The 13,944-nt window shown below is 40.2% G+C and overlaps 3 protein-coding genes across 3 annotated transcripts; 1 reads left to right on the top strand and 2 right to left on the bottom strand.

The window, feature by feature from the left end:
- Window positions 1-3,083: 3,083 nt before the first annotated feature.
- Window positions 3,084-7,872, top strand: LOC145136616 (magnesium-chelatase subunit ChlH, chloroplastic). Its single transcript, XM_079070727.1, has 3 exons — window positions 3,084-4,846; window positions 4,982-6,784; window positions 6,860-7,872. The coding sequence occupies exons 1-3, from the start codon at window positions 3,341-3,343 to the stop codon at window positions 7,712-7,714; spliced, it is 4,164 nt and encodes a 1,387-aa protein (XP_078926853.1). The 5' UTR covers window positions 3,084-3,340; the 3' UTR covers window positions 7,715-7,872.
- Window positions 7,873-8,028: 156 nt separating this feature from the next.
- Window positions 8,029-9,742, bottom strand: LOC145136619 (tRNA-uridine aminocarboxypropyltransferase A-like). The gene is made up of 2 exons (XM_079070729.1): window positions 9,330-9,742; window positions 8,029-8,978 (listed from the first exon to the last, which is right to left on the bottom strand). Exons 1-2 carry the CDS (start codon window positions 9,667-9,669, stop codon window positions 8,545-8,547), a joined length of 774 nt encoding a protein of 257 aa, XP_078926855.1. The 5' UTR covers window positions 9,670-9,742; the 3' UTR covers window positions 8,029-8,544.
- A 77-nt stretch (window positions 9,743-9,819) lies between these two features.
- On the bottom strand, window positions 9,820-13,686 carry LOC145136617 (putative disease resistance protein At5g66900). Its single transcript, XM_079070728.1, has 5 exons — window positions 12,893-13,686; window positions 12,425-12,822; window positions 11,973-12,337; window positions 11,688-11,884; window positions 9,820-10,789 (listed from the first exon to the last, which is right to left on the bottom strand). The coding sequence occupies exons 1-5, from the start codon at window positions 13,512-13,514 to the stop codon at window positions 9,963-9,965; spliced, it is 2,409 nt and encodes an 802-aa protein (XP_078926854.1). The 5' UTR covers window positions 13,515-13,686; the 3' UTR covers window positions 9,820-9,962.
- Between the last annotated feature and the right edge of the window lie 258 nt (window positions 13,687-13,944).

Genomic DNA, 13,944 nt, shown 5'->3' with positions numbered 1-13,944 from the left:
GTATGCCAAAGGATAAGTACAGTTGTTTCCATCAAGACCCTAAATACAAATATTAAGTTAGTAATTAAAAACATTAAAAATAGATGAGAAAAAAAACAAAGTGTAAACTTACCACTGCAGTGAGGACTATTCCTGGATAAGGACCCTTCATAAAAGACCCATCCAAGCCAACATAATCTCGTTTTCCAGCTACAAAACCCTTCTTCAATGACCCTAAGCATATGTATATCCGCTTGAATATTCTTGATTCACAGTGGGGATTGGGTTCGGTTTCAACTTTGATTTTCACGGTGGTGTTTGGGTTTCGTGTTTGAAGTTCCAAAATATAGTCACCTCTCACATGAATATTTGCCTCGGTTTTGCCCGAAATACCTTCATCTTTGAAATGTCACATTGGTATTGGCGTTGGAGTTGTTCTTGTAAAGATCTTGTAGGAATTGTGGGGTTACTTTCCACCTGTTGCATAATTTGCTTGGATAAAAACTTGTAAGTACAAGCTTTCACAGTCCTCGTTTGTAGACATAAATGTTTTTTTTCATACGTACGAACCTCCCAATCTGCATCCTTACTCCACTTGCTTGCATATAGGACCCACGTGCACTTCTTTTCTTCAACAGGCCCACCAACACCTACTTCAATAAGATCTGGTATACTACCTTTACAAACAGCCCTTACCCTATTTTTATCATTTTTAATTATGACAATCTCTCTTCTAGTCTCGACAGCATGTTGTTTTATTTTGTTTTTCAACTCTTCAGATGAACCAAAACTCTGATACAAGTAAAAGGGATCAGTAACACGCGCTTCACTGTTTTCTTCTGCCTCTCATATTGCTTTAATTGACTTTCTTCTACTTTTACCCCCCCCTCATCAGATGACGACTCAGATATCAATATGTCATTATTAAGCACCTTGATTTCTTCATCTTCCTTACCATCTTCTACATTCACACTTGACCCTCCATTGTCACCCATCCATTCTGCATTTTGGTCAATGTTCAAGAAAAATTCTTTCATATCTATGTCAGGCTCCTCAATCATGTTATTCTCGTCTAATAGGAAGTTACTATCTTCACTATCAGTCAAATCATCACCATGCATTCCACTGTTCTCACTTTGATTGACCTCATCTTGTACAAATGCAGTAAAGTCTTGTACAAATGAAGTAAAGTCTTGATCAAAGTCATTTGGAGGGTTTTCACAATGATCAAAGTCTTGATCAAAACCTTGTGTTTGAAATTGAGGCTCATTTGGGGGTTTTCCACATTGTTCAACTTCTGGTATGGTAGAACCACTACAATCCCCTGTTGTTGATGTCTTCCATTCTAAGAAAAGCCTTTTAGAACATGCAGGGGGTTCAATAATTTCCTCAATCCTAACTTTACTAGGGTTAGGGGACATTAAATATGTCTTCAACATTGTCTTACCATGCTCTGTATAAACTTCAATAAGTTTATGTTTCTCCACATATGTCCTCAAGTGGTTAATATCACTATCACAACCCAAAGCAAACAAACCAGTGTCCAAATCTGATAATGGTCTTTTGAAGTGATAATACAATAGCTTACCTTCCTCCACGCAGCCAAGGATGTCCATCATTTCATCAATATCATGAACAGAGAACTCGTCAGTGTCCACTAAATCAACATACTTTACTTTTCCCTTTATGTATCTCCTTCCAGGAAACTTTGTAAAAACTCCATTATAAAACAGTTTAATCGAGAATATTGACGGGTTCCCACCTGCGAGAACGAGAACGAAGCTTAGGTTTTGAGAGTTTGTGCTTTAGATGAGAGTATTAAACACAAAAATACTTACTGTAAACTCGTCCAACGTCTATTTCCGCCATGTCTGCTCGAATCCTCCACCCCACCATTGTTGCCTTTAAGAAATCTTGATTGAAATCGAGTAGGTTAGGGTTTTCTACGTGATTTAGTTGAGAGAAGTGGTATGTGTAACGTAAACGAGAAAGATGATCGGGAAGATATAAGAAACGTTTGTCATATCCATTTAGGCGCCATGTGTAAAAGGACGAATATACCCTTAATGTGCCAGGCACGTGATGTACTTAACGGAGAAGAGTGACAGAAAACGTCAATAGAGACCAGGCGCGTAATAAAATGAAACCTTGAGGACTGTACGAGTGCAAAAAAAAAATTAGGGACTAAACACGCAATTTTACCTAAACCACAGGGACCATTTCAGTAAGTAATTTACTATATATATATATATATATATATATATATATATATATATATATATATATATATATATATATATATATATATATATATATATATATATATATGAGCATATCGGTCATTTTACATGCATTAAACTGTATTTTTCTAACAATGTTAGTAAAAAATAACACATGCAAAAAAATAAAATCATAAAAATTTGTTGGTGCCTGATATTTCCAACTTGGACTGTTGGACACGAAGTGCTATTTTCACTATACCAATTACCACATCAACCACTTTTTGTAATTTAGTCTAATGGACATGAACAAATTAGTCATTTTGTCAAACTTTGTGACAACCTTTAACGACGTCAAAGTCGAGAACAGAAAATGTTACAAAATCATTTTTAGGGGTGGAAAAGTTGCATGATTTTAAGCAAGGAACTCGGTCTGTATGTTTGATAAAATAGAATACCGATGTAATTTACTCTATGTTATATGTCTATCATCATATAAATTAAAATTTTAAAAAATAAGTGTAATATGAATACACAACTACCACATTTTTAACTGCATTATCTGTAATCTTTGTGATAAATAAGTAAATAACTCACTTTCGTATTACATTTAATGTCCCAATCACAATAAAATATATAGAAAATACAAAAAAAAAAAAAAAAAAAAAAACCTTCTCTCTCATCATCAACACCCCCAGCGCCCAATTACCCACTTGGTTTTCTCTGGGAATCCCAAACAACCAATCAGAATCCATCAAAATTCATCTTCATAACCCATTCTCAGATAAACCCTCGTTTCATTCCACTCAAAGTACACACACTCTCCAAGCAAACCTCAACCTCATGCCTACACTCCTTTCGCCTTTTGTTGTCTTCCTCTCTTTCTACGTGTCATTTTCTCACACCATTAATCCTACAACTCAGATTTTTTCATTTCACTCAAATATATATCGGAACTACAAGAAAAACACAGAGAAGGGCACGGATACAACAAGAAACCTTCTGCCATTGTTATTGAGCTTCAAAAGCTCAACTATAGAGCTTAATTCATACATCCAACCCCACTTAACCTATCCTTTTATCTGTTTTCAAAAAAATAGCGGAAGTTCTCTTCAAATTACAGAGCGGTTTGCTGTATATAAATGGCATCATCTTTGATTTCAACACCATTTACATTACCCACAACCAAAGCCGATCAATTATCTTCAATTTCTCAAAAACACTACTTTCTCCACTCGTTTCTACCAAAAAAATCTTCACCGCATTCACCCAATTCAAGAACACCACACAGTTTGGGTGTGAAATGTGCTGTTGTCGGGAACGGCCTTTTCACCCAAACAACACAGGAAGTTCGTCGGATCGTACCTGAAAACAAGCAAGGCCTCCCGACTGTTAAAATCGTGTATGTGGTGTTGGAAGCCCAGTACCAGTCGTCACTTTCAGCTGCAGTCAGGACTCTGAACAGCAGCAACAAGTTTGCTTCGTATGAGGTGGTGGGGTATCTGGTCGAAGAGCTTAGAGACGAAAATAACTACAAGAGCTTCTGTTTAGACCTTGAAGATGCAAACATCTTCATCGGGTCGTTGATTTTTGTGGAGGAACTGGCGTTGAAAGTGAAGGATGCGGTGGAGAAACAGAGGGACAGAATGGATGCGGTGTTGGTGTTCCCTTCGATGCCTGAGGTTATGAGGCTGAACAAATTGGGATCATTCAGTATGTCTCAACTCGGGCAATCAAAAAGCCCCTTCTTCCAGCTTTTCAAGAACAAGAAGAAGTCATCGGCCGGGTTTTCTGATCAGATGTTGAAGCTGGTGAGGACGTTGCCAAAGGTGTTGAAGTATCTGCCGAGTGATAAAGCTCAAGATGCGAGGCTTTATATCCTGAGTCTGCAGTTTTGGCTTGGTGGGTCCCCTGATAATTTGGTGAATTTTGTGAAGATGATTTCGGGGTCTTACGTTCCGGCTTTGAAAGGGATGAAGATTGGGTATTCGGATCCGGTAATGTTCTTGGATAGCGGAATCTGGCATCCATTGGCTCCATGTATGTATGAAGACGTGAAGGAGTATTTGAATTGGTATGATACAAGAAGGGATACAAATGAGAAGCTAAAGAACCCGAATGCTCCTGTCGTTGGATTGGTTTTGCAAAGGAGTCATATCGTGACAGGAGACGATAGTCATTATGTGGCTGTCATTATGGAATTGGAAGCGAAAGGTGCAAAGGTGATTCCGCTTTTTGCGGGTGGGCTTGATTTCTCGGGTCCCATCGAGAAGTATCTGATCGACCCGATCACAAAGAAGCCGTTTGTGAACTCGGTGGTGTCGCTGACTGGGTTTGCATTGGTGGGAGGGCCCGCAAAACAAGATCATCCAAGGGCAATCGAGGTGCTGATGAAGCTGGATGTGCCATACATTGTGGCGTTGCCTCTTGTGTTCCAGACGACAGAGGAATGGCTGAACAGCACTTTGGGGCTTCACCCGATTCAGGTGGCTTTGCAGGTTGCTCTTCCAGAACTTGATGGAGGAATGGAGCCGATTGTTTTCTCAGGACGAGACCCAAGAACCGGTAAATCCCATGCCCTTCACAAGAGGGTGGAGCAGCTCTGCACCAGAGCAGTCAGATGGGCAGAACTGAAGAGGAAAACAAAGGTACCTACTTACTCTTTTTCTCTCTCTCACATCACATATGCCTTGTGGTGCTTTTCTTTTAATAATAAACAGAGAAGTAAGGAAAAGTATGAATGAAGTAAAAAAAGTTAATTTTGATGTAAAACTTGAATGCAGACTGAGAAGAGGGTGGCGATCACGGTGTTCAGTTTCCCACCAGACAAAGGCAATGTGGGATCTGCTGCATACCTGAACGTGTTTGCGTCCATTTTCTCGGTGCTACAAGACCTGAAAAAAGATGGTTACAATGTGGAAGGCCTTCCAGAGACTTCTCAAGAGTTGATTGAAGAGATTCTTCATGACAAAGAGGCTCAGTTCAGCAGTCCAAATCTGAATGTTGCATACAAAATGGGAGTGAGAGAGTATCAGCAGCTGACTCCGTATGCCACTGCCTTGGAAGAGAACTGGGGAAAGCCTCCAGGGAACTTGAATTCTGATGGGGAGAATCTCTTGGTTTATGGGAAAGCATACGGAAACATATTCATCGGAGTCCAGCCCACTTTTGGGTATGAGGGTGATCCCATGAGGCTGCTTTTCTCAAAATCAGCAAGCCCACATCACGGATTTGCAGCTTATTACACTTATGTTGAGAAGATCTTCAAAGCGGATGCTGTTCTTCATTTTGGAACCCACGGGTCGTTGGAGTTCATGCCTGGGAAACAGGTCGGGATGAGTGATGCTTGTTTTCCCGACAGTCTTATCGGGAACATCCCGAATGTCTACTATTATGCAGCTAACAATCCTTCAGAAGCCACCATTGCCAAGAGAAGAAGTTATGCCAACACCATAAGCTACCTGACTCCACCTGCTGAGAATGCTGGTCTTTACAAGGGTCTGAAGCAGCTGAGCGAGTTGATTGCATCGTATCAGTCTCTCAAAGACACGGGTCGTGGTCAGCAGATCGTGAGCTCCATCATCAGTACAGCCAAGCAATGCAATCTTGACAAAGATGTGGATCTTCCTGAAGAAGGTGTGGAGATTTCAAGCAAAGAACGTGATCTTGTTGTTGGAAAGGTGTATTCCAAGATCATGGAGATCGAGTCGAGACTGTTGCCATGTGGGCTTCATGTGATCGGTGAGCCTCCGACAGCCATGGAGGCTGTTGCCACTTTGGTCAACATTGCCGCCTTGGACCGACCGGAAGAAGGGATTTCCTCTCTTCCATCGATACTGGCGGAGACGGTTGGTAGAGAGATAGAAGATATTTACAGAAGCAGTGATAAAGGAATCTTGAAAGATGTGGAGTTGTTGAAGCAGATCACAGAGGTGTCTCGTGGGGCTGTTGATGCTTTTGTGCAGCGGAGCACCAACAGCAAGGGTCAGGTGGTTGATGTGTCTGGTAAATTAAGTACATTCCTTGGGTTTGGTCTGAATGAGCCTTGGATTCAGTATTTGTCTGAAACCAAGTTCTACAGAGCCGACAGGGACAAGCTCAGGGTTTTGTTCCAGTTCTTGGGCGATTGTTTGAAGCTCATTGTGGCTGACAACGAGTTGGGCAGCTTGAAACAGGCTTTGGAAGGAAAGTATGTGGAGCCGGGTCCAGGAGGCGACCCGATCCGGAACCCGAAAGTGTTGCCCACGGGAAAGAACATTCATGCGTTGGACCCACAAGCAATCCCGACAACAGCAGCCATGCAAAGCGCAATGGTGGTGGTGGACAGGCTGCTGGAGAGGCAGAAGGCGGACAACGGAGGAAAGTATCCGGAGACGGTTGCATTGGTGTTGTGGGGAACAGACAACATCAAGACTTACGGGGAGTCACTCGGTCAGGTGCTATGGATGATCGGTTGTAGGCCGGTTGCAGACTCACTGGGACGAGTCAACCGGGTGGAGCCTGTGAGTCTTGAAGAGCTCGGAAGGCCAAGAATCGATGTCGTTGTCAACTGCTCGGGAGTCTTCAGGGATCTGTTCATCAATCAGGTACCGAATCAATTTCTTTGTCAAATGCTTTTTTCAATTTTCCAGGTTTTTCTCTGACAGTATTTGTTGTTACAGATGAACCTGCTGGACAGGGCGGTGAAGATGGTGGCTGAGCTGGATGAGCCGCTGGACCAAAACTATGTTCGGAAACACGCACTGGAACAGGCGGAGGCTCTTGGGGTGGATGTGAGAGAAGCTGCAACTCGTATCTTCTCAAATGCATCCGGATCCTACTCATCAAATGTAAACCTTGCAGTTGAGAACTCATCATGGAACGATGAGAAGCAGCTTCAAGACATGTATTTGAGCAGAAAGTCGTTTGCATTCGACAGCGACACTCCTGGTGCTGGAATGGAAGAGAAACGACAAGTGTTTGAGATGGCATTGAGTACGGCCGAAGCCACATTCCAAAACCTCGACTCGTCTGAGATCTCTCTGACAGATGTCAGTCATTACTTTGACTCCGACCCCACCAACCTTGTTGGAAGCCTACGGAAGGACGGGAAGAAACCAAACGCGTACATTGCAGACACCACCACGGCTAACGCTCAGGTGCGGACCCTCTCGGAGACGGTCCGTTTGGACGCAAGGACAAAGCTGTTGAACCCGAAATGGTACGAAGGGATGCTGTCGAGTGGTTATGAGGGTGTTCGTGAGATTGAGAAGCGGCTCACAAACACAGTTGGGTGGAGTGCGACTTCTGGGCAGGTGGATAACTGGGTGTATGAAGAGGCTAACACCACCTTCATTCAAGACGAGGAGATGTTGAACAGGCTCATGAACACAAACCCTAACTCCTTCAGGAAGTTGGTGCAGACCTTCTTGGAGGCCAATGGGAGAGGCTATTGGGACACTACGGAAGATAATATTGAGAAGTTAAAGCAGTTGTACTCAGAGGTTGAAGATAAGATTGAGGGTGTCGATCGGTAATTTATAGTTATGTGATATTTATAACCTTGTCATTCGTTTCCTTTTCCCCAAAACTGTAAACATTTTGATCGCTCATGGGGACTACTCTCATTGTATGTTAAGATTCTGATTTACAAAAAGTTTAATGTAAATTCAATAAGTTTCACATTGCGAAACAACAGATAGAGTGAAGGCCCCATCATAATCTATCTTCTATGACTGAGTAAAACCATTTGCCTTAGAAATTGATAGTGCTTCTGTTTGCTTTGTGTTTGAGTAAGAACACCCATGGAAGCAAAAATGAAACAAGTGCAGGCAGAGAGAGGCAGGCATCAGACGTGATAACATGATTATAACTTCAATTTATCAAATCACAAACGAAGTTGTAGAATTATTGAAGCAGTTTCTAACATTACATTACCATACTTAAAAAGCCAAAAAAAATAGAATGCCATTGCTGTGGTCATTTTATGCCAACAAATACTGTTATTGATGCTTCTGAGAAACTTGCAGTCATCTGTGGGTGAGCAATAACATACCCTCAGCCCATGGCACAAGACTCTTGAACTCTGTCACTGGGAATCTTGATATGTCAAATATTGGCTCACTGTTTACAATTCACCATGTTTCTTGAAAATCAAACTTTTAATTAGGTCAAAAGGAGTAAAAATCAGCTCATGTGTTTCTATTTCTCGCCTTTACTTTAGCATGATCCAGCATGCAAAATCCATAGAATTTTCACGACACAAGAGTTCATGAATTGCGATATATCAATGGAGAGATTGAACATTATATCAATAGATACTAATGGACATGTCAATACAAATATAATCACTCGAACAGTTAATTTCTCAACTTATCTTTTTCTCATCATCTTTACGTGTTTTCAACAACTTGGGCCTTGGCTTTAAAGGTTTTAAGAAGGAAGCCTGAAAACTGACCATTGTTCTCAAAACGCTAATCAACTTGGCCTCAATGTCTACCCCATTTGGTTCAAGAACTCGTAAACACCGTGCAACCGCCTCCATTGTACTCATGCAACCACCAAAAGGTTCCTTCCTGAGTATTAACTCAGAGTTGTATATTGTTCCGCCATCAACATTAACATCATAACTCAAACATACCTGAGTTGCAAACTTTGACAAAAATGGAAAGCTAGAGTATACCATCTCCTTTGCGTGCTTCCATGTCCCATCAAAAGCAATCAGAACAAATTTGTTTGAATCATCATCCCCAAATGAAGACTTCCACTGGTTAATCTCCATTGAAGGAGTAAGGTCCGTACCTATAAAGTGGAAACAGGTCAGCACTCAGCAGTCTGTACCTGTAAAACAATGCAGGACAAGACTACATTCACTTGAATTCCAGAAGCCCTCATAAGGTGTCCTGAATTTTATTACCATGAATTATCTAATGGAATTGAGTTTTATTGTTTATCAATTTTCAACATTGGAGTGTGTTTTGTCGAATCAAAGTAATCCGCAATGAAAAGGTTGAATTCATCATTGTTGGTGATATTTGACTGAGTATCATACCCAGACAAATTCATTTCCAGAGCATCTTTTTCATGAATTATATTAACAAGAACACCATTAGCAGAATATAAACAAAGTATCTAGCAAAGTCAGAATCATACCAGGAAAGAGAAAAGCCGCATGTAGACATTGGTTAGGGTTTTCTTCGGTGGCAGCATCATGGAGAGAGTCAAGAAGAGCCGACCCACCCCGTCGTAATCGACGGCCAATTAGGGTTTGGCAGCTGCGGAGGCATTTGTTAAGCACCGGCACTGTAGCGAGTGGGTGGCGCTGTTCGTGTGGATGGTGCAGGATTATGATTTGCGTGCTCGTGGAGAGTGGTTCAGCCGGAATTAAGTCACATAGACACACGGTCGCCGGCCTTTCGCAGACATTGCAGATTCTCCGCCGTGCGTTTGGGTGGTTGAATTGGTTGTCGTCGTCCATAAAATCCGACATCATAAGGTCAAAGCATGGACTCCAATTTTCGGTTTATTTGTTATGCGAAGAAATAGTTGCAAGTTCTAATTGCTCCAACTTTTCTAATTTTACCTATTATACACCATTTTATAATTCCAAATCAAAAGAGTATACTTCATAAAAGTTCCATCATAAAAGAAATGTATACTATATACACACAAACAAGTTTTACACCAAACTATACAATTATACATGATCATAATCGCACTATTTTTTGTAATTCATACATGGTTTTAAGTACATAAGATTCTTCGTATTAATCCTTCAATGATAACTTAGATATAATCTTGGGTGATATTCAAAAAGGTACTGAATCTATCTTCTTCTACCAACTTTACTTTCACACACGTGAGATGGCTCCATAGCAACGAAATTTCTTCATCACAAACAACTTCCAGAGGGCATAAACCCTTGACTGACAATGGCAGCTCACGCAGCCCTGTGCATCCTCTCATATGAATCATTCGCAGACTACCCAATTCACCTATTTCCCCTGGCAACTCTTGCAGATTTAAACAGTCTGTCAGATCAATCACGCTTAATTTCTGCATATTTATAATCGATTCAGGCAACACTTCAAGCTTTGAGCATGACCCAAGCCGCAAAACTTCCAAATTTGTAAAGTTTTTTCCAAATTCTTCAGAAAGCGAACTCAATTCGAGGCAATTAGTAATGTTGAGTTTTTTAAGACTGACTAGATTGCATAACATGGTGGGAAATGTGATTAAATCATCACAAGAGTCGATGTCGATCTCCAAAAGGCTTTGTAATTTGTTGGGTGTGTATTCGGTGAAACTGTTGCCGATTTTGCACATGATCAAGGATAGCTTCTGCAAGTATGGTAACTCTAGAATTGATGTACTGATTGAAGATATTGAAACGTGTTCTAATCTAATGGAGGTTAGACCAGATAAATATTGTGGTGAGGGGAAGTTTTGAAGCTCTGAGAAGTGATAGCCGTAGTTTGTGAAAATTATAATCTTTAAGCTCTCCATGCTTTGCATAAACTGTGGCAAGGGATATGTCTTTGACATGAAGTTCAACACCAAAACTTCCACTTTGGGGGCTTGAATGTCGTTCCATTTCAAAGAGAATCTTTCATCTGTCATCAAACATGGATAGTAGGATTAAAAGAAGGGTTAAATGCAGGAAAACGCAACGTACTTTCTTGGACTGTTTATCGTGACATCTTACTTTCATTTCTTCTTATTATATCATGGTATTATGGAAAATCTAAACAAATTATAGCAATACCATCGAATACAAAACAATTGGTAAAATTTTATAAATGTAAAGTCTAGATAAGAAAAATATTGAAAGTACAATGCTACAATTAGGTAGATTTTTCAAAGTTTAATGCCTTGATAAGAAAAAAAATGAAAGTGCACTGCAGTAATAAGTAATAGAAAGCAATGAAAGTAGGATGTTATAGTTCACAAATAAATGAAAGCATGTTGCTATTTCTTACGATTACAGTTAAATGCAAGAAATAGCATTGTAAGTCTATTGACTCGTTTATTAAAGCATCCTAATTTCTTTCTTGCCGATAGAACAATTTTTTTGAGAAATCTACCCAATTACAACATTGTCATCCGAAGACAACAATTTTCGCTACTATAATTGGATGGATAACATCCAAATAAGAAAAATATCGAAAGTAAAATGTTGTGATTGGGTGGATTTTTCAAAGTGCAATGCTTTAATAAGAAAAAAAAATGGAAGTACAATGTCGTAAGAAAGTAGGTTGCTATAATACAAAACTAAATGCAAGGATGTTGTTATTTCTTGCATTTGGCCCTTAGAAGAATTGAGGAATAGACCCCACCTAGTGGTTAGGGAGTGGAATTCCACACATCCAGGGTTCAAACCCTGGCACACCCAAAATATTGCTAGAGTTTCGTGATTGACCTCTCACGTGAGCTGCTCGGATGAAGCGGTTTACCTTTTTTTTAAAACACATTTATGAATAGATACCTTCTTTTAAAATTGGGGAAACAAACCTGTGGAAATGGAGAATAGACGGGCATCGACAGTCTTTGGCAATTTGGGAAGGTCTTGTCCATTTGCATGTATGATTAATCTCTTTCTATGCTCTATTGGTTCTTGGTTGCTTAAACGAATAGCTAGTGTTCTCATCAAATCGTGTTGCACAATAGCTTTGTCTTCACAATAGTTGCTAATCACAGGCGAATGTTTCCTGCAATCAAATAAAAAGTGTATGACCAAACGACTCTTTCACTCTTTGTTTGTGCATAAGGGTAGTATTGAAATCAGAAGCCAAGTACCTTATTGGCAACAGAGTTGCAAGGTTTTTGTAGGAGAGTTCAAAGAGGTGGTTCATTGTGGCTAATCCCTCTTCATCATCCTTGTATAGAAGGACCCACATGTCCATAAGCATTGTAGCTGCTATCCTTTGATCTTCGGGAAATAACCCCAAGTCCAAGTAACATTGCTTGATTACTGATTCTTCTTTGAATACATCTAAACTTCGTGCTAGACAAAGTGGTATAGACTCTTCCAAATCCAAAACAGTTTGCTTCCCATCAGACAGATTTTTCAACATGCCAAGCCAACTTGTAATGTCTGCCCCTTTTAACAAACCACCGATCACACTAAGGGACAGTGGATGTTGCTTGCAACACTTCACCAACTACACAAAGCAACAAAAAAGACTAAAATTATGTTATATAATGGGAAAAGAAAAGTTGATTCCAACTGAAAAAAGGTTTCGTTCTACCTTGTCAACAAGATCATCTGGTATATCAGCATCATCACTTTCACATTCTGAAAATGCAGAGTGACGAAACAGAGCAGTTGCATCTTGGTGGCTCAAAAGATGCAACTGATATGTGTTGAATTGTTTAAAGGTGAACCTAGATGTAGCAAGAATCTTGTATCCACGGAACTTGAACTTGAAGCGCTTGATAATGGAATCAGACCATACATCATCGAGTACTAATAGTGTTTCAGATTTATTTTCACCCAAAAAGCGCCCCCATTGGTTGATTGCGTCATCATCATTGATAAAATCAAGCTTCTGACCTGCTTGGTTCGAGTGAAGTAAATTTTGTACAACCATCTTCAAGTTGGGGGTCTCCGAGATGGTAGCAAAGTAGATGTTTCTACCAAATTTTTCTGTTCAAATGAGAATACAGTCGTAAATAATGGAAAGATTTAATAAAAAGAATGGAATAAATTTTAATACCTTGAATAGCGGGATCGTGGCAGAGCATTGTTACCAAAGAAGTCTTCCCTGAACCTCCGGCAGCGGAAACAACTACAACTGAACATTCATCACCACCAGCAGAATCTTTGACGACCATCGCCTTCAAATCCCTAACTCGATCGTCAAATCCAATAACAACGCCTTTCGGCAATGGAGCGTGAGACGACCAACGACCTGCATCCCCTTTCATCATTCTCATTTGCACATTTTTCGCCACCAGCAGATCCAGTATACCCCTAGTATTCAGCAACTGAAGATCAATCTGACAAAATCTAAGCAACGATGCATTTAGGTCATCCAGCTTCAACGCGTGAGTGTATTTCTTGTAGAAATTCCATTTGATACGCTCGCATTTGAGAACGAGAGCTTCAGCGCCTTCCATTTGAGCGATGAACATCTCCTTTTCCTTTTTCGGTCGATCCAATACTTCAATTAGCTTCTCGATTTCATCGAAGATCGGCTTGTTTCTTGTTATGGTGTTTTGTAATTGAATGAGATTGGGTTTAAACTGCGAGGTTTTCTTTATTACGTGTATGATGGCATCTGATAATTTAGAAACAGCGTCCCCTAGCCCAGCTCCTACTAGGTCTGCAGGATCCATTGATGATGCGGAAGAAGTTGAATTCTTGATGAACTTTATGATTTGAATTGTGATAAGAAAATGCCTTCCCAGCGGTGGTGTACAGACAGTTGAAGATGATCAATCAAGAACGCGTCGAAGAATAATCAGGGGAGAAAGTTCCCTCGTTTTAATTACATTTCGGGAAATAATCGTTGCTTTCCTACGGCAGCTAGACGACATCGTCTTCTTATCCTACATTGGAAAAAATTACATAAAATTGCCCCTATAGTTCACCAAAAGTTACAAAGTCAGTCCCTATTAATTTTTTTGATGTAAATGATCCTTGTGGTTTGCAAAACTTGCAAAGATGACCCTTTTTACTAATTCAGCCGTTAGGGACTGAATCTGTAAGGACAATTTTGTCTTTTCAAATATAACAGGACTAAATTCGTGACATTTGATAAACCAC

The sequence above is a fragment of the Lactuca virosa genome, chromosome 9, assembly GCF_052849685.1.
Source record: "Lactuca virosa cultivar CGN04683 chromosome 9, Lactuca_virosa_CGN04683_v6, whole genome shotgun sequence".
NCBI classification, from domain to species: domain Eukaryota; kingdom Viridiplantae; phylum Streptophyta; class Magnoliopsida; order Asterales; family Asteraceae; genus Lactuca; species Lactuca virosa.
This window is presented reverse-complemented; position numbering and strand designations above follow the sequence as displayed.

Bases quoted from the DNA above. Each gene is read 5' to 3' on its own strand.
- LOC145136616 (XM_079070727.1), top strand. From the start codon at position 3,341: ATGGCATCATCTTTGATTTCAACACCATTTACATTACCCACAACCAAA. The intron at 4,847-4,981 runs GTACCTACTTAC...ACTTGAATGCAG, and splicing joins AACTGAAGAGGAAAACAAAG to ACTGAGAAGAGGGTGGCGAT. The intron at 6,785-6,859 runs GTACCGAATCAA...TTGTTGTTACAG, and splicing joins GGGATCTGTTCATCAATCAG to ATGAACCTGCTGGACAGGGC.
- LOC145136617 (XM_079070728.1), bottom strand. From the start codon at position 13,514: ATGGATCCTGCAGACCTAGTAGGAGCTGGGCTAGGGGACGCTGTTTCT. The intron at 12,338-12,424 runs GTAGAACGAAAC...TGCTTTGTGTAG, and splicing joins CAGATGATCTTGTTGACAAG to TTGGTGAAGTGTTGCAAGCA. The intron at 11,885-11,972 runs GTACTTGGCTTC...ATTTGATTGCAG, and splicing joins GCAACTCTGTTGCCAATAAG to GAAACATTCGCCTGTGATTA.
- LOC145136619 (XM_079070729.1), bottom strand. From the start codon at position 9,669: ATGATGTCGGATTTTATGGACGACGACAACCAATTCAACCACCCAAAC. The intron at 8,979-9,329 runs GTATGATTCTGA...TCCACTTTATAG, and splicing joins TGCGGCTTTTCTCTTTCCTG to GTACGGACCTTACTCCTTCA.